Source organism: Salvelinus alpinus, chromosome 6 (assembly GCF_045679555.1).
Source record: "Salvelinus alpinus chromosome 6, SLU_Salpinus.1, whole genome shotgun sequence".
Taxonomy (NCBI): Eukaryota; Metazoa; Chordata; class Actinopteri; order Salmoniformes; family Salmonidae; genus Salvelinus; species Salvelinus alpinus.
Genome location: NC_092091.1, coordinates 61,976,951 through 62,004,476, shown reverse-complemented (window position 1 = coordinate 62,004,476; position 27,526 = coordinate 61,976,951). Strand labels below are relative to the sequence as shown.

Sequence of the window (27,526 nt, the reverse complement as noted above, 5' to 3'; positions counted from 1 at the left end):
CATTGCAGCTGAGATTAGGTCTCTTCCGATTGTACAATTTTCATTAATTGTTGATGGTACTCAAGATGTCTCTGGTGCTGAACAGGAGAGTGTCTTTTTGCATTATGTTGACCATGACCTTGTCCCTCACGAGGAGTTTATTGGGCTATACAGGGTGTCGGAGACAACAGACGAGGGCATTGCGAAAGTGGCAACTGAAGTGTTGTTGAGGCTCAATTTGCCCATGTCTGGCTTACGTGGGCAGAGTTACTATGGTGCCTCAAACATGGCAGGAAAATACACAGGTGCACAGGCAATTGTGAGAAGGCAGCAGCCATTAGCCCTCTATGTCCATTGTGGAGCACACTGTGTAAATCTGATTACACAGGCTGGCTGCTCAGCCTCCCCACTGATCCGGGATTCCCTTTCTTGGGTCCATCAGTTAGGTGTCCTCTATGGCCAGTCAGGAAAGTTTAAGAGCATGTTTGAATCAATTGCCACGTCCAAAGAAACACATCTGCCCACCCGGAAACCCCTATGTCCAACAAGGTGGACTGTGCGGAATACTGCTATTAGAGCTGTGCTAGGGCAGTATGAGCGGGTACTAAGCAGCCTAGAGGAGAGTAGTTTTTAGTACATGACAGTACACTTACAAATTATTTATTTCATGTTATTTTATTTAAAATTGCATACTTTGTGCGACATACTTGTCCATAGCTGCTGTTTGAAGAGTTGAGACACTGACTGAAGGATATTTTGTTTGATTTATTTGGGTTTTTCATTGAAGTAGTTATTTTGCTTTTAGAACTGTACTTATTTTAAGCTTTTTGTTCTTGTAAAGATATTGTAGTAGACTCAGGCCAGTGGCACATTTAATGACTATATAAATGTATCAGAAAAAGTCAAATTAAAAGGTCAATTCAATACGGAGACTAACTTTGTGATGGTTCTCAATGGAGATTATTTTAGATGAGATCACACCATGTTCATTGTATTTATGAAAACTGCACCCATACAGTGTACAGTACCATTGTCACCTACTGGCCTTTCTTGATATTGCTGGTTGTAAGTACGAATACCTGCATACATACTGGACTGGTAAGGAGCACTGCTATAACTATTATTATTAGTAGTATTATAATGATTTAAACATTTGAACAAGTTGGGAAAACCCTTCAGTTAACTACTGTACATATCAATTATTCAGTTGTAGGAATTATGGTTCCTCAATATACATTTAACATATTACAACATAGGCTGTGTGTTACAGCACTACTTTTGGTGTCCCCCTCAGGAATTGCTCTTGAGAAAATGTAATGTAATTGTCCCCTCCAAGGTTGATATCAGATTTTCGCCCCTGGCAGTACCGTAATTCAAAGAACAGCCCGCATACCTTTTCATTTAACCACACCCTTTCAGCTACGACGCCAACCAATAACATCCTTTCTCTTCTGTGTAAACGGAAGTGAACAGTGACTTAGAACAATTTCCACAATAGCGTTTTTATTGTTGTTATTTAGACGTTTATTAACACCCTGTAACTTAAAATATGACTCATTCAACTGCACAACTTCACATACTTAACCCCAGGTAGTGTTTAATTCACGTTGGAGACAGGACTTGGTTGATAGATGTTATCTAGGTAACGCTAGCTAGCGAACAATGGCTAACGTTAAATTTATGGTTTTTCACACTCAAATAGCCTCCATCATAGAGGTGCTAGCAAATGCAGCCGTGGAAGATATCTGCAAACTCGTAGACGACGATTATGCAGTGTTTCGTTTGGAAATAACTCAAAGCCAGAAAGAAAACCGGGTATTGCGGAGGAAACTACAGCTTCAGGAACTGAAGGTGTCACGGGAGCGTGTTCTCTCCAGTCGTCCCAGAAATGTCAAGATACTTGACCGATACAGGGGAATGGCAAAAGGTAGGCCCGTTCCCCTCTGCGCATGTTCGACTTCAGATGTGTTTACCACAGATATGGTTAACCAGAATTGGGTCTTGGTCAGTTTCGGGATAGTATGCAATAAATCCCTTGATTACTAAGCTATCTTTCACAAACACACAATATCATATTCTAACCAGATTCTTCATTTAATGCATTTCCTATTATTTACTCAATGAAAATAATGTGATGCATGGAACATAATACAGTGATCAATACATAGTATATCAAGAAGTTATAGGAAGTGTTACCTTACATCCTGGCCAATTCTAGACAGTGTCAATAGTGTACAATATACCGTTGAGCATTGACAGTAGTTAACCCAACCACCTCTTCTACCCAATCACTCTCTCAGGTGAAGGACATCTCATTGGAGGCCACAGGAGCTTTGTGAAGCCAGCGGGACACAATACATGGAGAGATGACCAACCAATCACTGTTGATGAGGGGACTGGAACCTCAACCCAGCACGTTATCATGATAGAGGTTAGTGTAATAATATTACATCAAAATTACAGTACATCAAATGTGGACAGTTTATTTCAGAAAGGCTCCCCGCAGCTATTCACTTGCTTACATGTACATCCTTATTTATCTGCCATAGGGGAGTTTGGAGACTTCCCTACGACATTGTTATCCAATTCAACTCATGTACCGGTAATAGGTTTGTGACAGCCATTTTTTCAAAACTAATTTAAACAAGAAAACAATCTTGTAATGTACAATGCAGATATGGTCCTGCATATGACCACTAGGGGGCAATGCAGTTCAGTATACCGCAGTCATGGCTACCAGACAGCGCTCACCTCACTGCTGTCCCCCACCCACTCAGCAACGATGGTAGTTAATTCCGTTTTTTGGTTCTCTGCTGTGTGCCTCTCCACGTATGGACTTGGTATTTTACTAAATAGGGCTACCTTCTATATACCAGGGCTTTCCAACCCTGTTCCTGGAGAGCTACCCTCCTGTAGGTTTTCGCTCCAAACCTAATTGTAATTAACCTCATTCAGTTTATCAACCAGCTAATTATTAGACTCAGGTGTGCTATAGTACTGTTGTACAAACACCAACAGGATGGTAGCTGTCCAGGAACAGGGTTGGAGAGCCCTGCCTTAGAATGTAAATTGTCATAGTCGAGGCATATTGATTAAATTGTTGTAAAGGTGCGGAGAGGTCTGTCTGTGATAAAGAGATGCTCAGCATTTTTAACATCACAGTCAACCAAACAAGTCCTGCAGGCTCTAGTTTTATCTAATCTTGACCGTATTGCCCCGGTGATATGGTGAAGTGCTGCAAAGAAGGACCTAGAAAAGCTGCAGCTGGCCCAGAACAGAGCAGCAAGTGTTGCTCTTCAATGTACACAGAGGGCTAATGTCAACAGTATGCATGTCAGTCTCTTTTGGCTCAAAGTACAGGGGAGACTGACTGCATCAATTCATGTTTTTGAGAAATATTGTTTAAAATTCCAAATTGTCTGTATAATCGAACTTACATATAACTCTGACAGACATACAGGACATACCCCACCAGACATGCCACCAGGGGTCTCTTCAGTCCCCAAATCCAGAACTAATTCAAGGCAATGCACAGCATTGTATGCACAAATCAGCTAGCAGGCATATTCACTGTAATTTTCAACCTCTCCATGTCCCAGTCTGTAATCCCCACATATTACAATGACTACAATCATTCCTGTTCCCAAGAACACTAAAGCTTCATGCCACAATGACTACCACCATGTAGAACTCACATCTGAAATCATGAAGTGATTTGAAAGGCTGGTTATGGCACACATCAACTCCACTATCCCAGGCCCACTCCAATTTGCATACCGCCCCAACAGATCCATAGACGACACAATCTCAAATTGCACTCCACACTGCCCTCACCCACCTAGATAGGTGTTCCTCCTATGTGAGAATGCTGTTCATTGACTACAGCCCAGTGTTCAACACCATTGTCCCCTTCAAGCTCGTCACCAAGCTTAGGACCCTGGGACTGAATACCTCCCTCTGCAACTGGATCCTAGACTTCTTGACAGGCCGACCTCAGGTGGTGAGGGTAGGCAACATCACCTACGCCACGCTGACCCTCAACAGAGGGGCCCCATAGGGGTGTGCGTGCTTAGTCCCCTCCTGTACTCCCTGTTACCCACGACTGAGTAGCCACGCACATCTCCCAACACCATCATCAAGTTTGCTGGCGACATGACGGTGATAAGCCTGATCACCAGCGACGATGAGACAGCCTACAGGGAGGAGGGCAGTGACGTGTGGTGCCAGGACAACAACCTCACCATCAACGTCAGTAAGGCCAAGGAGCTGATCGTGGACTACGGGGGGGGGGGGGGGGGAGAGCACGCCCCCATCCACGTCAACGGGGCCGAGAGCTTCAAGTTCCTCGGTGTCAAATCACTAAGGACTTAAAGTAGTCCACTCACGCGCATAGTCGTGAAGAAGACGTGATGGTGCCTCTTTCCCCTCAGGAAGTTGAAAAGGTTTGGTATGGGCCCACAAATCCTCAGTTATAGGTACGCTTATAATCGTTAAGGACTGGGGAGTTTTTCAGGATAAAAATAAAAGGAATGGAGCTATGCACAGTCAAAATCCTAGAGGAAAACCTGGTTCAGTCTGCTTTCCACCAGACACTGGGAGATGAATTCACCTTTCAGCAGGACAATAACCTTAAACACAAGGCCAAAACTACACTGGAGTTGCTTACCAAGAAGACTGAATGTTCCTGAGTGGCAGAGTTACAGTTTTTACTTAAATCTGCTTGTAAATCTATGGTATGACTTAAATGGTTGTCTAGCAATGATCAACAACCAACTTGACAGAGCTTTTAAAAGTAATAATGTGCAAATATTGTACATTGCAGGTGTGCAAGGCTCTCACACGGAACCCAAACCGGCTGCGCGCGTGCGCTATCGTGCATACATTTATTTTGCCCCCCCCACACCAAACGCGATCACGACACGCAGGTTAAAATATCAAAACAAACTCTGATCCAATGACATTAATTTGGGGACAGGTCGAAAAGCATTAAACATGTATGGCAATTTAGCTAGTTAGCTTGCACTTGCTAGCTAACGTTAATTTGTCCTATTTAGCTAGCTTGCTGTTGCTAGCTAATTTGTCCTGGGATATAAACATTGAGTTGTTATTTTACCTGAAATGCACAAGGACCTCTACTCCGACAATTAATCCACACATAAAAGGGCCAACCGAATTGTTTCTAGTCATCTCTCCTCCTTCCAAGCTTTTTCATTGTTTAACTTATATGGTGATCGCATCTAAACTTTCATTGTATTACCACGACTACCGGCAAAACAGTTAGCCTTTCAATCACCCACGTGGGTATAACCAATGAGGAGATGGCACGTGGGTACCTGCTTCTATAAACCAATGAGGAGATGGGAGAGGCAGGACTTGCAGCGCGATCTGTGTCAGAAATAGGAAAGACTTCTATTTTAGCCCTTGGCGTCGTAGACGTGCGCGAGCAGTGTGGGTGCTATAATTGAATAACATGGATTTCTAAATGTATTTTGCGACGCTCACGCACGCGACGTGTCCGGTCTGGTCAGCATGTTAGAGACTTACCTAGAAAGACTCACAGCTGTAAACGCTTCCAAAAGAGATTCTAACATGTATTGACTCAGTGGTGTGAATAGTTATGTAAATGAGATATACAGTGCCTTTTAGAAATGTCTAGATTTTTTGGTTGTGTTGTTTTTATTTTACATGTGTGTAGTAGACAAGCAGCAAGAGTAGCTGCAGCTAATGAGGATCCTAATAAAATATTATCTGCATTTACCCAATTGAGCTAATCATTAGCTAGATCCCAAATATGATGCAAACTAGTAAAAAGATCACATAGAATTTTATTACCCAAAAAACGTGCATAAACACAGTGAATATAATGTAGGCTAGTGATGTGCGGGTTGACTCATAACCCGCAGTGCCCGCGGGAGTCCGACCGATATTGATTTGATTGGGCCGCCTAACAAAGAGATCAAGGAAAAAGGAGGGCTATTATTATTATTATACACCATTTCTGACCATTTAGAACAGTGTAAAAAAATATATATATAAATATAATACCAGAGAGGCTGTTATAACAAACAAAAAAGTGTGAAGCTTTTATTACAGCATAGCAAAGATTATAAAACAGCCAAATTTGTAAAATTGTTGCGTGAGACTTGGTGCTCACGGAATGAGTAGACTATTACACAAACACTCAAACAGGAAACAGAAGCAGGATCTGTCTTATTTCTGTAGAAAGACAGTACCAGTCAAAAGTTTGGACACACCTACTCAAGTTTTTTTCATTATTTTTATTATTTGACATTGTACAATAATACTGAAGACATCAAAACTATGAAATAACACATATGGAATCATGTAGTAACCAAAAAAGTGTTAAACAAATCAGCATATGAGATTCTTCAAATAGCCACCCTTTGCCTTGATGACATCTTTGCACACTATTGGCAGTCTCTCAACCAGCTTCATGAGGTAGTCACCTGGAATCCATTTCAATTAAGCAATGGACATTAGACCGGTGGAAATCTCTCCTTTGGTCTGGAGTCCAAATTTGAGATTTTTGATTCCAAACGGCGTCTCTTTGTGAGACGCAGAGTAGGTGAACGGATGATATCCGCATGTGTGGTTCCCACCGTGAAGCATGGAGGAGGAGGTGTGATGGTGTGGGGGTGCTTTGCTGGTGACACTGTCTGTGATTTATTTAGAATTCAAGGCACACTTAACCAGCATGGATACCACAGCATTCTGCAGCAATACGCCATCCCATCTGGTTTGCGCTTAGTGGGACTATCATTTGTTTTTCAACAGGACAATGACCCAACACACCTTCAGGCTGTGTAAGGGCTATTTGACCAAGACGGAGAGTGATGGAGTGCTGCATCAGATGACCTGGCCTCCACACTCATCCGACCTCAACCCAATTGAGATGGTTTGGGATGAGTTGGACCGCAGAGTGAAGGAAAAGCAGCCAACAAGTGCTCAGCATATGTGGAAGCATTCCAGGTTAAGCTGTTTGAGAGAATGCCAAGAATTTGCAAAGCTGTCAAGGCGAAGGGTAGCTACTTTGAAGAATATAAAATACAAAATAATATTTTGATTTGTTTAACACTTTTTTGGTGATTCCATGTGTGTTATTTCATAGTTTTGATGCATTCACTATTATTCTACATTGTAGAAAATAGTAAAAACAAAGAAAAACTCTTGAATGAGTAGGTGTGTCCAAACTTATGACTGGTACTGTATATGGATGATTCATAAAGCCAGGCACATTTAACAGTTAGGCTGTTGATTATAGACCTAATTAAGTTGGTTTCCTCTCTCCTCACATTTCTTAGACGATTAAGTTAAGGGCTTTTTTCTCATCTCCTATCTCTGCTGCTGCCTCCACTGCATTGTTCTCAACACCAATATGCTGGTTAATTGAGCTATTATGCACATACAGTTGAAGTCGGAAGTTTACATACACCTCAGCCAAATACATTTAAACTCAGTTTTTCACAATTCCTGACATTTAATCCGAGTAAAAATTCCCTGTCTTAGGTCAGTTAGGATCACCACTTTATTTTAAGAATGTGAAATGTCAGAATAATAGCACAGAGAATGATTTATTTCAGCTTTTATTTCTTTCATCACATTCCCAGTGTGTCAGAAGTTTACATACACTCAATTAGTATTTGGTAGCATTGCCTTTAAATTGTTTAACTTTGGTCAAACGTTTCAGGTACCCTTCCACAAGCTTCCCACAATAAATTGGGTGCATTCTGGCCCATTCCTCATGACAGAGCTGGTGTAACTGAGTCAGGTTTGTAGGCCTCCTTGCTCACACATGCTTTTTCAGTCCTGCCCACAAATGTTCTATGGGATTGAGGTCAGGGCTTTGTGAAGGCCACTCCAATACCTTGACTTTGTTGTCCTTAAGCCATTTTGCCACAACTTTGGAAGTATGCTTGGGTTCATTGTCCATTTGGAAGACCCATTTGCGACCAAGCTTTAACTTCCTGACTGATGTCTTGAGATGTTGCTTTAATATATCCACATAATTTTCCTCCCTCATGATGCCATCTATTTTGTGAAGTGCACCCGTCCCTCCTGCAGCAAAGCACCCCCACAACATGATGCTGCCACCCCCGTGCTTCACGATTGGGATGGTGTTCCCCTTTTTCCTCCAAACATAACGATGGTCATTATGGCCAAACAGTTCTATTTTTGTTACATCATACCAGAGGACATTTCTCCAAAAAGTATATTCTTTGTCCCTATGTGCAGTTGCAAACCGTAGTCTGGCTTCTTTATGGCGGTTTTAGAGCAGTGGCTTCTTCCTTGCTGAGCAGCCTTTCAGGTTATGTTGATATTGGACTCATTTTACTGTGGATATAGATAATTTTGTACCTGTTTCCACCAGCCTTTTCACAAGGTCCTTTGCTGTTCTGGGATTGAGTTGCACTTTTCGCTCCAAAGTACGTTCATCTCTAGGAGACGGAACGTGTCTCCTTCCTGAGCGGTATGACGGCTACGTGGTCCCATGGTGTTTATACTTACGTACTATTGTTTGTACAGATGAACGTGGTACCTTCAGGCGTTTGGAAATTGCTCCCATGGATGAACCAGACTACAATTTTTTTTTCTGAGGTCTTGGCTGATTTCTTTTGATTTTCCCATGATGTCAAGCAAAGAGGCACTGAGTTTGAAGGTAGGCCTTGAATTACATTCACAGTTACACCTCCAATTGACTCAAACGATGTCAATTAGCCTATCAGAAGCTTCTAAAGCCATGACATCATTTTCTGGAATTTTCTAAGCTGTTTAAAGGCACAGTCCACTTAGTGTATGTAAACTTCTGATCCACTGGAATTGTGATAGTGAATTATAAGTGAAATAATCTGCTGTAAACAATTGTTGGAAAAATTACTTGTGTCATGCACAAAGTAGATGTCCTCACCGACGTGCCAAAACTATAATTTGTTAACATGAAATTTGTGGAGTGGTTGAAAAACAAGTTTTAATGACTCCAACCTAAGTGTATGTAAACTTCTGACTAGAACTGCAGCAACATGGTCTAGGAAAAGGAGCCAATTCAACAGCGCATGGATGTTTCAGAACCGCAGACAGCAACCGCTATCCAACGTGGGAGAAAGCGCATTTGTTATAATATTTTTTACTGTTGCACCACAAATCAAGGGCAGAGATTTCTTCGATTACAGTGAAAGCTTAGACAAATCCAGAAGTTGCGACCCACTTACTCACTCAGGCATTACGACCCAGTGTCCATGTCGATGGGGCCTTCTGATTCAACCGGGAACGTCCTTTTCGATCAGGTATTGAACTCAAACAACAGAGCTAAAGCCCAGTCTCGGGAGGGAGAGCCACAACAGGCAATAATAAAGTGGAACGGTTCCTCTGCATGTTCTGTAACAAAGGCTTCAGCTTCCCCCAGAAGGTGGTAATCCACCAGATGGTTCGCACAGCTGTAAAATCGTTTGTCTGCCCCCAGTGTGAGAAGAGGTTCTTCCCCACATGCACCAGCTCAAGATGCACCAGAAGGTCCCCACGGGAGAGAGGATGTTCGCCTGGACACACTGCGGGAAGAGGTTCTCAGAGAGGAGCTATTCCACTCTACAACATAAAAAGTAGATTGTTTAGATCAAATCCTGCATTAAAGACAAAGATACATTTTCATTGTTGTCCACAGATGTATTTCAGATGTATTACAGTGTTGAATATTCCTGGGTAGAATATTGCATCCAGACATTGTGTGATAAGGCATACACAGTGCCTTGGGAAAATATTCAGACACCTTGACTTTTTCCACATTTTGTTTCGTTACAGCCTTATTCTAAAATGGATTTAAAATATCAAAAAACCTCAGCACACATGGTGCCAGAGGAGGTGGCAGCAGTTTTACAGGCTCCTAACCAATTGTGCTATTGTGTGTGTTTTTTGCAAGTTATTTTGTACATAATGTTTCTGCCACCGTCTCTTATGACCAAAAGGAGCTTCTGGATATCATAACAGCGATTACTCACCTGGTACTGGACAAATATTTTTTCTTTAACATGCCAGATGCAAAGGACTTACTTCAGACACCGAACATGGCCCAAATCCCCATCATTCGCATGAAGAAGAGATGGAGATATAGGGGACGTAGGTCAGGGTTCCTTGTAAGAATCTGACAGCGAGTGAGTAATCCCCCGCCTACCATCAGTCCTATTAGCCAACGTGCAATCATTGGATAATTAACTAGATGAGCTCCGATCAAGACTATTCTACCCAAGGGACAATAACTGTAATATATCTTATGTTTCACCGAGTCATGGTTGAACGACTGGGTTTTCCGGGCATTGGCAAGATAGAAAAGCTGCCTCCGGTAAAGACACGGGGTGTCTGTCTATTTGTCAATAATTGCTGGTGCACAAAATATAATATTAAGGAAGTCTTGAGGTTTTGCTCGCCTGAGGTAGAGTATCATGATAAGCACTATTTACCAAGAGAGTCTATCTATATTTTTCGTAGCTGTCTATTTACCGCCACAAACCGATGCTGGCACTAAGACCACACTCAACAAGTTGTATATGGCCATAAGCAAACAAGAAAATGCTCATCCAGAGGCGGCAGTCCTTGTGGCCGGGGACTTTAATGCAGGGAACCTTAAATCTGTTTTACCTAATTTCTAAGAGCGTGTTACATGTGCAACCAGAGAAAGAAATGTAAAAAATAAAAACTCTAGACCACCTATACTCCACACACAGAGACGTGTACAAAGCTCTCCCTCACCCTCCACTTGACAAATCTGACCATAATTCTATCCTCCTGATTGCTGTTTGCAAGCAAAAACAAAAGAAGGAAGAACCAGTGACTCGCTCAATATGGAAGTGGTCAGACGATGCAGATGCTTAAGCTACAGGACTGTTTTCCTAGCTCAGACTTGAATATGTTCAGGGATTCTTCCGGCATTGAGGAGTACACCACATCAGTCACTGGCTTCATCAATAAGTACATCTGACTTCGTCCCCACAGTGACCGTACGTACATACCCCAACCAGAAGCCATGGATTACAGGCAACATCCTCTGAGCTAAGTAGTAGATCTGCTGCTTTCAAGGATTGGGACTCTAACCCAGACACTTATAAGAAATTCTGCTATGTCCTCCGACGAACCATCAAACAGGCAAAGCGTCAATACAGGAAGGACTAAGATTGAATCCTACTATACCGGCTCCGACGCTCGTCAGAGCTTGCAAACTCTTACGGACAACAAATGGAAGCACAGCCACGAGCCGTCCAGTGACACGAGCCTACCAGACGAGCTAAATTACTTCTTTGCACGCTTGGAGGCAAGCATGAGAGCACCAGCTGTTCCAGACGACTGTGTGATCACACACTCCGAAGCCAATATGAATAAGACCTTTAAACAGGTCAACATTCACAAGGCCGCAGAGCCAGACGGATTACCAAGACATGTACTCCGAGGATGCGCTGACCAACTGGCAAGTCTTCACTGACATTTTCAACCTGTCCCTGACAGATTCTGTAATACCAACATGTTTCAAGCAGATCACCATAGTCCCTGTGCCCAAGAACACCAAGGTAACCTGCCTAAATGACTACCGACCCATAGCACTCACGTCTGTAGCCATGAAGTGCTTTGAAAGGCTGGTCATGGCTCACATCAACACCATTATCCCAGAAACCCTAGACCCACTCCAATTTGCATACCGCACCAACAGATCCACAGATGAGGCAATCTCTAATACACTCCACACTGCCCTTTCCCACCTGGACAATAGGAACACATACGTGAGAATGCTATTCATTGACTACAGCTTAGCATTCAACACCATAGAGCCCTCAAAGCTCATCACTAAGCTAAGGACTCTGGGACTAAACACCTCCCTCTGCAACTGGATCCTGGACTTCCAGACGGGCCGCCCCCAGGTGGTAAGGGTAGGTAACAACATATTTGCCACACTGATCCTCAACACGGGGGACCCTCAGGGGTGCGTGCTGTACTCCCTGTTCACCCATGACTGCATGGTCAAGCACGACTCCAACACCATCATTAAGTTTGCTGACGACAACAGTGGTAGGTCTGATCACCGACAATGATGAGACAGCCTACAGGGAGGAGGTCAGAGACAACAACCTCTCCCTCAACGTGATCAAGACAAAGGAGATGATCGTGGACTACAGGAAAAAGAGGGCCGAGCATGCCCCAATTCTCATCGACGGGACTGTAGTGGAGCAGGTTGAGAGCTTCAAGTTCCTTGGTGTCCACATCTTTAGTATACATCATATCTGATCTCACCCTATTCTGCATACACCTGACAGCGCTTTATATCCATTATAGACTTACTAAATATACCTACACACTAGCAAACACCTACTGTACAAGTCAAAACAGTTGTCCAATTTGGTTGATTTACTTATCACAGCTAACTTATCTTTACCCACATCATTTATGTCCACCATGATGTATTTAACAACAAAGTAATTCTGTAACTACCATATAGGACTCAAACGTAGTGGGGATGGGTAAACACTCCATGTTTATTATCTGTGTGTATGTACCTGAGGGAGTGTAATCTGTATCACCTGTCTCTTCCAGGAGGAGGAGGGTCCAGAGGTGCTGCTGGTGAAGGAGGAGGGGTATGAGGAGGGTCTGGGGAACCCTGAGGGGACCATGGTCATGGAGGACAACCAGACTACACCTCCTCCTGAATCCACAGAGGAACCAGCTGAGCAGCACAGGACCACACACAGTCTCATTGAGGTGAGCCCACTAAACTACTGTCTGAATGGTATTAGTTCAGGGCCTGTATCCACAAAGCCTCTCAGAGTAGGAGTGCTGATCTAGGATCAGTTTTGCCTTTTAGATCATAGTTTTATTCATTATGTCGACAAGTCAATCAGCACTTCTACTCTGAGATACTCTGTAGATACGGTCTCAGGTATTGATTCATTTTGTCTATTATCAAACCATTAAAGAGTGTCAAGTAAACCAATCAACTAACATGTTTGCATAGCAATCCCTCATTGCGAAATCAGAAGATACTCAATAGCAGGATGCAAATATATAATGTTTTGGTTACACTTTACTTGACACCTAGCATCGTAATGTTATGACATGGTCATATCTATGTAATATGTCATAACAGCTGACATAACTTGTCATATGGCCATAACACTGTCATGACACATATTTACACCTGACATATTACATGATTGTATGGCACATAAATGTAAAACCCCACATTTATTCAACTGTGTTTTTTGCCAGGTTTGCCAAGTTTCTTTTTGAACGTTTTCGTACATCCTTTGTCATGTTTTTGTTTTAAGAAACTTGTAGAAAATACACTGACACTGTCATGAGGCATTATGACCATCGTGTGTCACTTTACTTGGACTAAGAAAATACAATGACAAGAAGCTTTATGACCATCAAATAAGCCAGATAGGCCTATCACGTACATGCCCTTATGTCAGTCATCAGTCAAAAAGAGGGTGTCTTGTCCTGCTCCTAAAATCTGCTCCTGTATTCATCCCAGTCATCAGCAACAGCACATTGGGGAAGGTGCATGTCTGACATCAATGTGTGCGCAATTACAATAATAATTTAATTTGGTCAATTTCAGAAAATGTTCTAGGTAGGATTTGTGTGTTTTGATACTCTTATTTAGGTGCCATAACCAGCCATAAAATAATGCAATATGTCACAAGAGGTCTAAGTATGTGCTATGACAGTGTTATGACCATAACTTGTCATGTCAGCTGTTATAACATGACACGGTTATGACCGTGTTATGATGCTAGGTGTCAAGTAAAGTGTTACCTAGATTTCTTGATCCAACATCCTCTCACACTGTATCTCTTACAGTCAATAGACATGGAGGATGGGAAGCCTGATCTGCTGCTAGTCAAAGAGGAGACAATAGAAGACGGACCAGAGAGCATTGATCTGCTGAGTGGACTAAAGATGGGGGAGCAAGGTAAGGGAGAAATACATATAGCCTACATACAGTAATAGATCTTCAATGGGAATAGTGATGCGCCTGGCTATTATTTTTCTTAATTCAAAAAATGAAATCAATACAACTTATGTTTACATACAAAAACACATCATGTATGAACTTGACCAGGTAATTGACAACAAACAAATCCATATGTAGCGTTCTCTTCCATATTTGTAAAGTCTCTTTTCGAACCTCTTCCTGCAGGTGATTGGATGGAGGCTAAAAGAGGAGACCGTGCGGCCATCTTCGATTCCCAAACCCAGACTGGTGCAGCCAAGGGCCGAGGGGATGACATCACTGAGCAGGCCAGGACCAGAGGCGAGGTCAGTGGATGGGACAGCGTCCTCAACTCTGGGCTGGGGAACAACACTGTTAACTACAACCAGAAACAGACAGTCGAACACAAAACACCAACTGAATTTAGTCTCCATGACAACAGACTGGCTGAGACCAGGGCGAGGTGTAGATTTGGTCTGCGGGGACGGGGAGGTGTCCGTATGCAGCGAAAGAGAACAGACACAGACTCGGCTAGCGATGCTCCGTCCTGCTCCTATAGTTGTGATTCACAGAGACTGATGGTGCCTCAGCTTAACCCTCTAACAGGTGCTGCCTTCAGCCTGCCTTATATAGGATCTATCAACTGGAACATGGACCCTGTGACAACACAGACACTCCCTGGCCTTCATCCTCCTCACACTCTCCTAATGTTAAACCAGACCTCAGACAATACCAGTGTCTCAACACTAAATAGCTACACAAGCCCATTGACAAGTAGTAGTAACGCTATTAGTAGATCCGGTGGCAAAGAGAAGCGCTTCCCGTGTTCATTCTGTGGGAAAGCCTTCAGTTTCCCCAAACACGTGGAGATCCACCAGAGGATGCACACGGGAGAGAAACCGTTCAGTTGTAGCCAGTGTCACATGCGCTTTGCCCAGGCTGGCCACCTGAAGAGGCACCAGAGAGTCCACACAGGGGAGAAACCCTACAGCTGCCCCCAGTGTGAGAAGAGCTTCTCCCGCCAGCCCCAGCTGAAGAGGCACCTGAAGGTCCACACGGGAGAAAGGCCGTTCGCCTGTACGCACTGCGGGAAGAGGTTCTCAGAGAGGAGCTCTCTCAGGATACACCAGCAGAAAATGCACACAGCCCATGTATAGAGTATAGTGACATGTAATGTAGTACTAGTTAGTTTGTAGTTCATTCTGTTGGTTTAGGATGTAGTAGGGAACTGGATGAGGTGAACTGAGGAAAGAATGAGTATGATGAGGCAGAGTACATGATATGGTGATGGTGTCTGTACAAATGCTTCACTGATGAAGAGTGACAAACTTTGTCCCTTTCAGGTTGATGCTGGTGTTTTATAATAAGGAAATGATAGTGCCTTAATTCATGTTTACATTAAATAAAGTAGTAATGTGTAATGTTGAACCTTTTCCAACATTTATTTTATCAAAGTGAGGTTACCAGATTTACAGAAGTTATTCTACACTGAATAAAAATAAACGCAACAAGATTTTACTGAATTAAAGTTTATATAAGGAAATCAGTTAATATAAATAAATGTGTTAGTCCCTAATCTGAGGATTTCACATGACTAGGAATCAGTGTTGTGTTCTAGACCACCTAAAGCGAGACCGGAGAAAGACCGTAGAAAATCGAGTCCGAATCAAGACCAGAAAATTTGGAGTCCAATTCAACACCATGATTGTAATTTTGTCAAATCTCCACCATTGTAAGAGTTCAAAATGTCCAGTATTTCTGTGTTCATATTTCAGAAGAACATGTGGATTCTTTAGACATTCAGAAAAGGTGAAAAAAATGCATGCTGAGGGAAAATAGAGCCACTCTACAAATTATTACTAACCCAAACAATGAGGACCTTCTACGCCTAAGGATTTTTAAAATTGAACCTTTATTTAACTAGGCAAGTCATTTAAGAACGTATCTCTTTTTTTATTTTATTTTTAAATAAATTTTATCCCCTTTTCTCCCCAATTTTCGTGGTATCCAATCGCTAGTAATTACTATCTTGTCTCATCGCTACAACTCCCGTACGGGCTCGGGAGAGACGAAGGTCGAAAGCCACGCGTCCTCCGAAGCACAACCCAACCAAGCCGCACTGCTTCTTAACACAGCGCGCCTCCAACCCGGAAGCCAGCCGCACCAATGTGTCGGAGGAAACACCGTGCACCTGGCCCCCTTGGTTAGCGCGCACTGCGCCCGGTCCGCCACAGGAGTCGCTGGAGCGCGATGAGACAAGGATATCCCTACCGGCCAAACCCTCCCTAACCCGGACGACGCTAGCCCAATTGTGCGTCGCCCCACGGACCTCCCGGTCGCAGCCGGCTGCGACAGAGCCTGGGCGCGAACCCAGAGACTCTGGTGGCGCAGCTAGCACTGCGATGCAGTGCCCTAGACCACTGCGCCACCCGGGAGGCCCCCAAGAACGTATGTCTTATTTACAATTATGGCCAAACCCGGATGACACTGGGCCAATTGTGCACCGCCCTATAGGACTCCCAATCACGGCCGGTTGTGATACAGCCTGGAATTGAACCAGGGTGTCTGTAGTGACGCCTCAAGCACTGAGCTGCAGTGCCTTAGACTGCTGCGCCTCTCGGGAGCCCCCGAGTATTTAGAACATATTTATAATGATAATAATAATTCTAATTACATTCTTTTCAATGATATTGATATAATCTATTAAATTTTTGTTGGAAAGGAAACGGTTAACACTGAAGAGAAAAAAAGATCCAATCAGGATTTTTCTTTGGTGGTCTCTGGGGAGATAAATCTAGCTAGCTAAATAAGCCATTGGCTAGGCCACCAGAAGCTAGACAGAAAGGATCTGCCATTCAACTACATTTTTGCGTGACAGTGGAATCAACCAATCACATTTTGAATTGTAATGGGTGGGACTGTTTTTACAAAAAAACGTATGGAAAACGTCTGCCTTCTCAAAGGCCAGCAGGTCACTGCGGAATAGGGAGCAGTAGTTCTCACGGTCTAGCCAGCTATCTTTTGTTGTAGTCTAGTTTGCAGTGGCTGCAGCATTGTTATTGAAGATGTTGCTAATTTGTTAGCTTCTCACTTTTCAAGAATAACTTTCAACAAGAAGTTAAGTTTCAAATGATCATCATCTGGTGAGTGGAACTGTTTTTTATTGGAGCTCACTTGCTTTTCTTAGGAAATAACTTGTGTGTGAAACATTGTTGCATTTAAACTTTAGTTTATCGGTTACTTTGTGTTAAATGTGAAATGTTATTTGCAATGGGAAGTAGTAGTTGTACATTTCGATGAGGAAATGCTTTGCCTAATGGTTATTTTTTTGTACTCTTATGATTGGGAACTACTGGCTTATTATGTCAGTGTGAATGGACTGCTTATCTTTAACATCATGCTGTGTGTGACTGCTGTCTTTCCATCGGCCCTAAGTAGTGATGCTTGGAGAAGTGGGTATACTCAAATTTTCCCAAACGGCCTGCCCAGCGGAGGCAAGGCACCCTATGTTTTCCTATGGTTTTTAATTAGTATTCCTATATATTTTTCAGATTTGCACTCTCAATCACAGTTTTTTTTAAACAGAAAAACAACAAAAAATGTATGTTCTTAGTCCACAACAATGCTTAAACCACATCCTGAGACCATTTTGAGGTCTGGGAAAAATCGCAAAAAAGTATGAGGTGAGGAGTATTTTTAATAATAGTAATAATGTATTCTTTTTTTGCTCAATCTGATTGGGTGGGCATGACTGAATTGTGCATCAGAAATAGCCTACTAACCAATACTTTTTTGAATACCTGGTTTGCATACCCATTAACTTGTAGATCATAAGTTGAAACGTCTTTCCTACCTACCCTACAGGCTACCGATGTTATTCTTATGCGATCTGCTCCATGCCAAAACCAGTTGAGAGATATACGCTCTTGCTGCCTGCTGAAACTAGGCTGTGCGGCGCGCTTGTGAATATATTTCACATGCTTTGCGATTGTGTAGGCTACTTTGTGCATGATCTCTCTATTGTACTACATAACTGATAAGTCGTATACTTCCACTACATTACTTTAATAGGCATCAGTGGGGATTAAGAAGAGAGTATACGAAATGCCCAAAAGTGCACTCCTACATGAGTGCGCTGGTATTACCATTGCTATCATTTCAGCATCACAAACCTGTCACACACTGAAGGTCCAATAGGTTCGCCACTAAAGGCCTAGGTCCACTAGGTTCGCCACTGCACAAACATGTCTATAATAGATATAAAGACTGCAGGTATTAATGTTTCAAGAAAGGAGGGTATATATTTGGCCTTGCAAAGCGTGTTACAGCGTCTAGTTGATAGGTAATCGACTAGCTTGGCTGTTCCCCGGACCCCGTATGTAGGGACTTGTACAATGCTTGAACATGGCTATTGAACTTGACATTTGTGTCTGTCTTTATTCTTTAATCTAACATACCATGTTTCTGTATGATATCAGAAGTGTCTCGAAAAACCACACGTTTGTTATTTTTGTAGCTAAGTACAGTATAGGCGCAGTTACGTTCCATATGCGAACACACGCCATTTCCTACTGCTAATGTTCGTCACACCACCGATCAACTCGCTGTTAGCTGGCTAGTTAGCATCACTACCTACCTCGGTGGCTGAAGGCAAAGAGATCTATTCCATCGCTATGGCAGTGAACATTCTGCCACCAAAACCCATGGTTCTCACAGGGGACTGGAATACTAATTGGGACAACTTCAGGGATGAATTCGAGGACTATTCGCTGGCGACCGGTCTACATGAAAAACCCAACGAGGTCCAAGCGGCAACTCTGAGGAGTTTAATGGGCAGCGATTCCAGGCACATCTACCTGCACAATCTCCCCCACACAGCACAACAACAGGGTGATGGAAAAGGCCATACTGGATGCATTGGATAATTACTTCAAACCCGCCAGGGACGTCATTTAGGAGCAGTTCGTTTTCGGAAGCTGCAAACAGGAAGAGGGTGAGTCAGTAAACAACTTTGTAAACCATTTGAGAGAAAGAGCCGCTACTTGTGAATACGGGGATTGAAAGATTAACTGATTTGTGACAAAAATAGTACTGGGAATTGCAAATGAGGACATGCGCCGGCGTCTACTAAGAGAGAGAGGCTTAACATTAGTAACTGCCATTGAAATGTGCCGCACTGCCGAAGTCACTGACATGAGAATGAGAGCAATGGAAATCGAAACCCAACGCACCGACGTTGATACTGTTCACGCTGTTGCCAGGCAAACATTCAGACAAAACCAATCGAGGCCGAGTAATTCACCACAAACCGTGAACACAGACAGCCCATAGCATGCAAATACTGTGGAAATGCACACGCAAGAGACAAAGAGCACTGCCCTGCCTATGGAAAACCATGCAGAGCTTGTGGAACTAATAATCGCTTTGCAAAAGTGTGTCTCAAAAGCAAAAGAAGAGTGAGTGAGGGCAAGATTCACTGTGTTGTCACTCAGTGTTCAGAACAGTGAAAGTGACATTGACATGCATGAATCCATTGGGGCTGTACACTCAAGAGGGAAGAAATGGTTTGTGGCACTACGATTACACAACAAGCTGCAACAATGTCAACTGGATTCCGGTGCTACGTGCAACGTAATGAGCTACAAAGACAAAAATCAACCTGGCATCTGACACACATCTCTTGCCCAGCGATATTAGACTAAAGCTGTACTCAGGAGAGCTAATGAGCTCTGTGGGCATCTTTGAGACCCATAGCTGGAGTTTGAGATCGTGAAAACCAGTCAACATCCTCTCCTCTCACGCTCTACATGCGAACGCCCGGGATGGATGCAGTTCACCGTACCAAATGACCTGCACATCACGGAGCTTGTCCAGCAAGGACCCCTCAACTACTCAGCAGATATGACAATGTATTCAACGGGCTCGTTGAATCAGTACCTGGGGAAGTACACTTTGAATTGGATGAGAGCGTCACTCTAGTCCAGTGTGCTCCTCGCAATGTGCCCATTGCAATGAAACTGGATGTGAAGGCACAGCTGGACAAGTATGAGGTCGATGGCCAAATGACATCTGTGACTGAACCAACTGACTGGATCAGCAATATGGTCATAGTGAAAAAGCCAGAGAAGCTGAGGGTCTGCATCGACCCAAAGCATCTGAACCAAGCACTGAAACGCTCCCACTACATCATGCCGACACTGGAGGATGGCCTCTACAAGCCTCCCAAGGCCGGAATGTTCACCTTTGTGGACACCCAAGATGCATTCCTGCAATGCAAGCTGGACGAAGATGGCAGCTTCATGACTACCTTCTGGACCCCCTAGGGTCAGAAACGCTGGCTCAAGCTCCCGTTTGGTGTCTCCATGGCGCCTGAGGTATATCAACGCAAGCAGCACGAGTTACTGGCTGTGCTCAAGGGCATTGAACCCATCGCTGATGATGTCCTGGTTGTAGACTGTGGTGACACAGACGAAGAAGCAGAATGCGATCACAATGTTTAGTTCCTGGCACTGATGGAGCGCTGCCGATCAGTTAAGCTGCGCCTTGGCCTTAAGAAGCTGCAGTTCAAGGAGAAAGACGTCCACTTCCATGGCCACATTCTGTTGGCCAAAGCCCTGAAGCCGGATCCAGACAAAGTCAGAGCGATCCTCGACATGCCAAACCCGTCTGATGCAAAAGGAGTGCAGCGTCTCATCGGTTTTGCAAAGTTCATGTCACACCTATCAGCAGTCTGTGAGCATCTGCACCGGCTGCTGGACAAAGACACACCATGGCACTGGCTACCCAAAAACAAGGCTGCAGGGCAGGAGATAATTTCTGTCTTCATCCATGTCAGTGTTGCACTACTACGACGTTACGAAGCATGTCACAATCCAGAGTGACTCCAGCCAAAGTGGACTTGGATGCTGCCTTATGCAGGCCATCCTGTTGCGTTTGCCTCGAGAGTGCTCACTCCACAAACAAAACTATGCACAAATTGAGAGTGTGCCTCAGCATCGTCTTCTCCTGCCAGCGCTTCCATCACTACTTATATGGTCAAGAGCTGGTCACCTCTGAAACTGACCACAAACCACTCATTGCCATATTCAGTAAACCTCTCAACGCGCCTAATAGGCTTCAAAGCATGCTCCTGACTCTGCAAAACTACAGCCTGAAGGTTGTCTACAAGCCAGGACCAGAGATGTACATCAGTAACACCCTGAGCAGGGCAACAGCACAATGTACAGGCATTGATGTTCAACAGATCAATCAGGCAGACTACTTAAACGTCACAGATCACCGCCTAGCTCAGATCAGGCAACACACTGACAAGGACGAACACCTACAGTCACTGAAGTCCATGGTTCTCACAGGTTGGCCGTACCTGAAAGAGGAGACGCATTTCGAATTGAGATCAGTGTGCAAAATGGCATCTTGTTTGGAGGTCAGAAGGCCATTATCCCCAAATCGCTACATCCAGAGATGCTTACCCGCATACACTCCAGTTATGTTGGAGTTGACGCATGCTACCGCCAGGCACGCAAAACATTATACTGGCCAAACATGAAAGTAGAAATTAAAGACTCAGCAGCTGTACCACATGCAACGAGTATGCTCATGAACAGCAAAAGGAAACCATGATGTCGCACGAACTGCCCTCAAGGGCCTGGTAAATCGTCAGCATGGATTTATTCAGCCACAGACAAATGGACTATCATCGTTGATCACTACTCTGACTTTTGGGAAATGTAACTGCTCCCTGACTTGTCTGCAGAGACGGCCATAAAGCGCTGCAAGGCCAGCCTGACAAAGTCATCACGGACAATGGCCCACAATTCACTGCACAGTTCAAGCGTTTCACCTCAATGGGAGTCTGACCACACGTGACCGCTCCTAGGCACCCAATGGCAAGGCAGGGTCAGCTGTCAAGATTGCAAAAAACCTGTTACGCAAGGCCTTGCGTGACAGCAATGAACACTGGAAAGCCATCTTAAAGTGGAGGAACACACACACTGAAAACATGGACAGCAGCCCAGCGCAACGCCTTCTGTCCAGTTGTCTGAAGACTACCATCCCTGTAGCTAACAAGCTACTTGAGCCCTGTGTTATGGTTGGCATCACAGACAAACTGCAACACAGAAAGCAGCTCGCTAACTGCTTCTACGACCGGACTGCTCGAGACCTACCAGAGCTGGAGGTGGGGGAAACAATAAGGATGAAACCGCTGCCGGGAGACCATATATGACTTGAGGCTGGGCACATGTCTACAGAGAGTTGCACCACGTTCTTACCTGGTGGATGTCGGTGGGTCCCTCCATCGTCGTAATCGGGTCGATCTGCATGTAGGAAAGCAGACAACAAACCAGAACACACCATACACTCACCTAGATGAACTGGATCATAGTCCAGGCCGAAGGGAAAGGGGAGCAGAATTGAGACATGAGCCAACTGAGGGTGAGGCATCTACTCCACCAAGCTCTCCAGCTTGTGGCCCTAACTCTACCCCTGTCAGAGCCCATACTTACTTCCGGGTTGGTCGGCTGTGTAAGCCACCGAACAGGCAAGGGACTGTGTTAACTCGTCCTCTGTTATATATATATTTTTTTTAAACAGGAAGAGGACAACTGAAGTAAAAAAGAAATGTAATGCATTTTCATTTGTTATGACTTGACTGTTAAGAATTTAATGGTGTGCTGTTATGTTTGCACTTTCTATTGAAACAATAATGTTACGGAGTCTAGTTGATAGGTAATCGACTAGCTGGGCTGTTCCTCGGACCCCGTATGTAGGGACTTGTACAATGCTTGAACATGGCTATTGAACTTGACATTTGTGTCTGTCTTTAATCTAACATATCATACAGAAACAAACCTGTTTTATGCACTTACTGAATGGAAGCTGATAATTATGAATTTTGTACTCTGCTGGTCTCTGGAAATTACAAGGCTTCACTGTCTGAGACAGAGTCAAGACTGAGTACAAATGTATCCGACACCGAGACAAGAAAACCACTCAATGTGGTCTCGAGACTGGTCTCGGGTACTACAACACTGCTAGGAATACAGATATGCATCTGTTGGTCACAGATACCTTAAAAAAAGTAGGGGCGTGGATCAGAAAACCAGTCACTATCTGGTGTGCCATCTGCCCAGTACAGATGAAACAGCGATTAATTCGTGAAGAGCATACTTCTCTAGCATGCCAGTGGCCATCGAAGGTGAGCATTTGCCCACTGAAGTCAGGTTGAGACCCTGGTGTGGACGACGAGCATGCAGATGAGCTTCCCTCAGACGGTTTCTGACAGTTTGTGCAGAAATTCTTTGGTTGTGCCAACCCACAGTTTCATCAGCTGTCCGGGTGGCTGGTCTCAGATGATCCCACAGCTGAAGAAGCCAGATGTGTAGGTCCTGGGCTGGCGTGGTTACACGTGGTCTGCTGATTTTCTTTAATAATAAACTCCAGTGGCTCCATATTGATACTTGAATCACAGTGTTAGAGATGGGCTTGACTGTGGTTTACATTTTATTATAAAACTGGGTGGTTCGAGCCCTGAATGCTGATTGGCTGAACACCATGTTATATCAGACAGTATACCACGAGGATGACAAATCACTTATTTTTACTGTTCTAATTACATTGTAACCAGTTGATAATAGCAATAAGGCATGAGGGGGCATGTTATATACTTTTTACATGTTTCTGTGTTTACAGCAAGAGTTTCTTATATAAACCTTTTATATGCTCTTCTGTACAATTTGTGTTTACAGTCTGCGGTCCATGAGGACCTGCTGATGTCCAGTGTTGCTGACGGGAGAGACTGGACCTCTGAAGCACCTGGTCACAAACCCTGGCCCCGGATCAGAACCCTGGATGAGGAGCCGTTGCTCTTCCTTCCCGAGTCAGGACTAGGACCCAACCACCAAGGCCCGAGACTCCACCACCACCACACCGAACACAACCAGTGGACAGGTGGACTGAACAACAGTCCTGGTGGTCATCAGAGAGACAGAGGCTCTGGTCAGGGATCCAGTCTGCAGCCCAGACCCTTCTCTTCACAGTCTCAGTGCAGAGATGAAGCAGGGCCTGGGGCTGATAGAGATAGACCCTCCTGTTCCTATGATACAAACACCACAGTATCCATGATGAACAGAGCAGGTCACCTTGGGCTTCAGCCTTCACAGAGAGTGGTGGGAGATGCCCCTGGTGGTAGTCTATCAGCAAGTCTGTCTTCTCCTTCAGGATCTTGTCTAATGCCTGGTGACTGGGTTCATAGCAAGCCTGGGTCCAGCCTTCCTCAGCTACCTCATGGTTACCCCATGAATACAGACAGGGTCAGGATGGGACGGATTAGGTCGGACGCCGACAAGCCGTACGCCTGCCCCACGTGTGGGAAGCGCTTCGCTGAGGCGAGCTATGTGAAGAAGCACCAGACCGTTCACACCAAGGAGAGGCCCTTCAAGTGCAAACTATGTTACAAGAGCTTCTCCTTCCTGAGTAACCTTATCAGACATAGGAGTGTCCACAATGGGGAGAAATTGTAGCAGTGTGGCTTGAGATGTACACAGGGGATATGAGAACTTTTCTTTATCTGACATATTATAGTTATCATGTGAAGTGTCTTTGGGTAAGAGAGTAACCACATACCCCTCATTAACCCTTTGTTAACTTGTCATTTGAAACAGGCTTGAGTAAATCTGTTTTTAGAGAGACAGTTAACCTAGGCTAGGTTACAATGATAGTTGAATATCATGATACAACAATGATAGTTGAATATTTACCTTACTGAGGTGATGTAGATGGAATAAAGTAATTATTTTCTCTTCTCTATTCTTGCTAACACACTGTTCTTTCTAAAAGAGTCTGCACTCAGTTCGAAAGATAGCAATAATAGGAGATTTTGTGTAATGTACACTGAACAAAAATATGAATGCAACATGTAAAGTGTTGGTCCCATATTTCATGAGCTGAAAAAGATGTTCCATATGCACAAAAATCTTATTTCTCTAACATGTTGTCCACAAATTTGTTTACATCCCTGTTAGTGAGCATTTCTACTTTGCCAAGATAATCTATCCACCTGTCCAGTGTGGCATATCAAGAAGCTGATTATCATTATTTTCTCTTCTGCTCAATTCTTACGAACACACTGTTCTTTAGAGCGTTGAGCCAGTTGCCACTGAGCAAGGCAGTTAACCCACTGTTCCCTGAGCACCGAAGACGTGGATGTCGATTAAGGCAGGCCCCAGCACCTCTCTGATTCAGACACATTTCAGTTAAAGGCATTCAGTTGTACAACTGAGTAGGTATCCCCCTTTCCCTTTGTAAACAAGTTAGTCACAAGACGTGGCGAGGCTTTCAAATTATGTAAACGCCACGCACATATAACGTAAACTCACCACATTCCGTACAAATGTGCGCAACCGCAACATTCAAACGAGGCCACAAAGAAAACTAATGGGACTGTAGCGACTGTGTTGACTTCAAAATTGGGGGTGTGAACTAGGTTTCTATTCAAGCGTTGATCGACATGGTAATGGCTCTATAGTATTGGAGAAAAGTTGAAAAAACGGACCCTCCGTTACATCGTGACGTGTCATGTCGTAACGTACAGCACGCATAAAGCAACTATTTCTGTCTTCCAATATCTCTCCACCAGGTGTAGCACTTCTCTCATCGTTTAAAAACAAGAAATGGACAGTGACAGGGGTAAGGGGGATACCTAGTCATTTTTTGCGTCATCATAGCATGCGATCATCATTCTCAAAGCCGCTGTTTACTTCTAAGATCACTTTAGCACCGCCCTAAAAACCTGATTCAAATTCAATTCAACACAAACCTTCAAATAGGTATGTAATGACACATTATATAAACTCTTTATAGTGTTTTATTTACATTTTAAAGGTGATAAGTTGGACAGATCGAGTGGAAAAAAAGTAATTTTCCCACACAACATCTCTCCTTCTCACTATCACGCATTAGTTTTGCTTCCCCACCTGCCATTTTTAAAAAGACCAGACGGGCTCATTGCCTGCTTGAATTATGCAGAAACGGGCTGCGTTTAGGTCATGTAATTGATTCTGTTGGAAAGGGGAGAAATTGTGCTTTACAATGGTATTGACATTACAGTTGATCTGGAAGTATTACGTTTTTGGGGCGCTAAAATAAGGGCATTTGTACGGACCAAGGCGATGTACGAGTTTACGTTACATTCAATAATGACAAACCGTCCCTTTGCAAGTCAGAATATTTAATAAACTTAATTTGAATTTACTCTGCCGATTATCTGTGGTGTTCGTCCTTCTGTTGGTATACATTTTAGACAAAATATCAACAGGACAGTGTTATTAACCCGACTTCAAAACACTGATCTTTGTGTGTGGCAATCAAGATTATTTTGCCCGTGCACAAGACGGAAGTATGTGCACACGCGACGTTTTCATGAAACTGAAGTTTGCAGGCGTTTACATGGTTTTGTGCACGTGCCAGGTGATCATCATTTAAAACGGCAGTAATGGTGCTCTAAAAATTCGGGTAAACAATCATTTCCTTTGGATAATTTGTCTCGAATTTCGAGCAATTGAAGGTCAAACCGCACAGATCACCGGTGTAGAGTAAGTTCAAATGTAATTGTATTCAATATTCTTGCTTGTAAGGAATATTTGCACAATGTTACATTAGTTTCAGGCTGTATATACCAATTGCATGGTGTAGTACAGCCTAATTAAATCAGACAATTAACAAGTCTGTTCTCAGCTTGAAAGATACTGATTTTAGGAGATTTTATGTGTAATGCAATAAGCAGCACATATTTCAAAAGAACAGCTACACACCCTTTGAGCTATGACTTCAACCAATAAGATCCTTTATTTTCATTGTAAACAGAAATAAACATGACCAAGAACAATTTTCTAGTTAGTGTTTTTAATGTTATTTAGATTAGCGTCCAGGTGTTGTGCCGAAAATCCCCCCCTGACAGAACCCCCCCTACCCACACTCAATTCTTCATTGATGCGACTTGCTTGCTATTTGAGATTTCTGCTCTTCACTCCGTTGTCAGTTTAGCCTACAGTTCACTGATCTAGGTAGCAAAAATATTTTTTATTTGTGTTCGTCAAGGCAGCTGTCAGTGATCACGTTAGACTGCATTTAAAAAAAAAAAAAATTATGGAGGTTTGATCGCGGGGGAGGCACTAGTAATGTCTGCAGTTTTCGGTTTGGCTATTTGTTTCAAGTGTATTAGTTCATAAATAAATCTCTTTGCCATAATTCGTCATCTCTCCCATGTCTTATTCGACAAGTAGTTGTTCTGAAATGTTTATTGCTTGCCTACATTTTACTCCCTCTATGTTTAATATAACACACATATATTTATTTCGGTTGCCTATCCTGACGTGAAGTTTGTTCTATAGAAAGTATTTGACTCTGACAAAATTAAGGAGATTTAACTTTGTCCCCTCAAACAATTTTTGCAGCTTTGTATAATGTTAAAAATGATGTTAAAAAAGGGTAACTACACAGTGGTGACCCGTCGTTCATGGCAGGTGAGGCAGAGCTGTTTTGAGCCCCACCTCTCCCATC

The 27,526-nt window shown here is 43.5% G+C and overlaps 1 protein-coding gene across 2 annotated transcripts; it reads left to right on the top strand.

The window, feature by feature from the left end:
• Window positions 1-1,408: 1,408 nt before the first annotated feature.
• On the top strand, window positions 1,409-24,775 carry LOC139577652 (zinc finger protein 263-like). Of its 2 annotated transcripts, XM_071404802.1 has the most exons (6): window positions 1,409-1,906; window positions 2,280-2,410; window positions 12,568-12,732; window positions 13,837-13,948; window positions 14,177-14,295; window positions 23,716-24,775. In XM_071404802.1, exons 1-6 carry the CDS (start codon window positions 1,642-1,644, stop codon window positions 24,487-24,489), a joined length of 1,566 nt encoding a protein of 521 aa, XP_071260903.1. In that variant the 5' UTR covers window positions 1,409-1,641; the 3' UTR covers window positions 24,490-24,775. The 2 variants fall into 2 exon arrangements, with proteins under 2 accessions (XP_071260903.1, XP_071260902.1); XM_071404801.1 differs by lacking the exon at window positions 23,716-24,775 and having other exon boundaries at window positions 1,418-1,906; window positions 14,177-15,397.
• The last annotated feature ends 2,751 nt before the right edge of the window (window positions 24,776-27,526 follow it).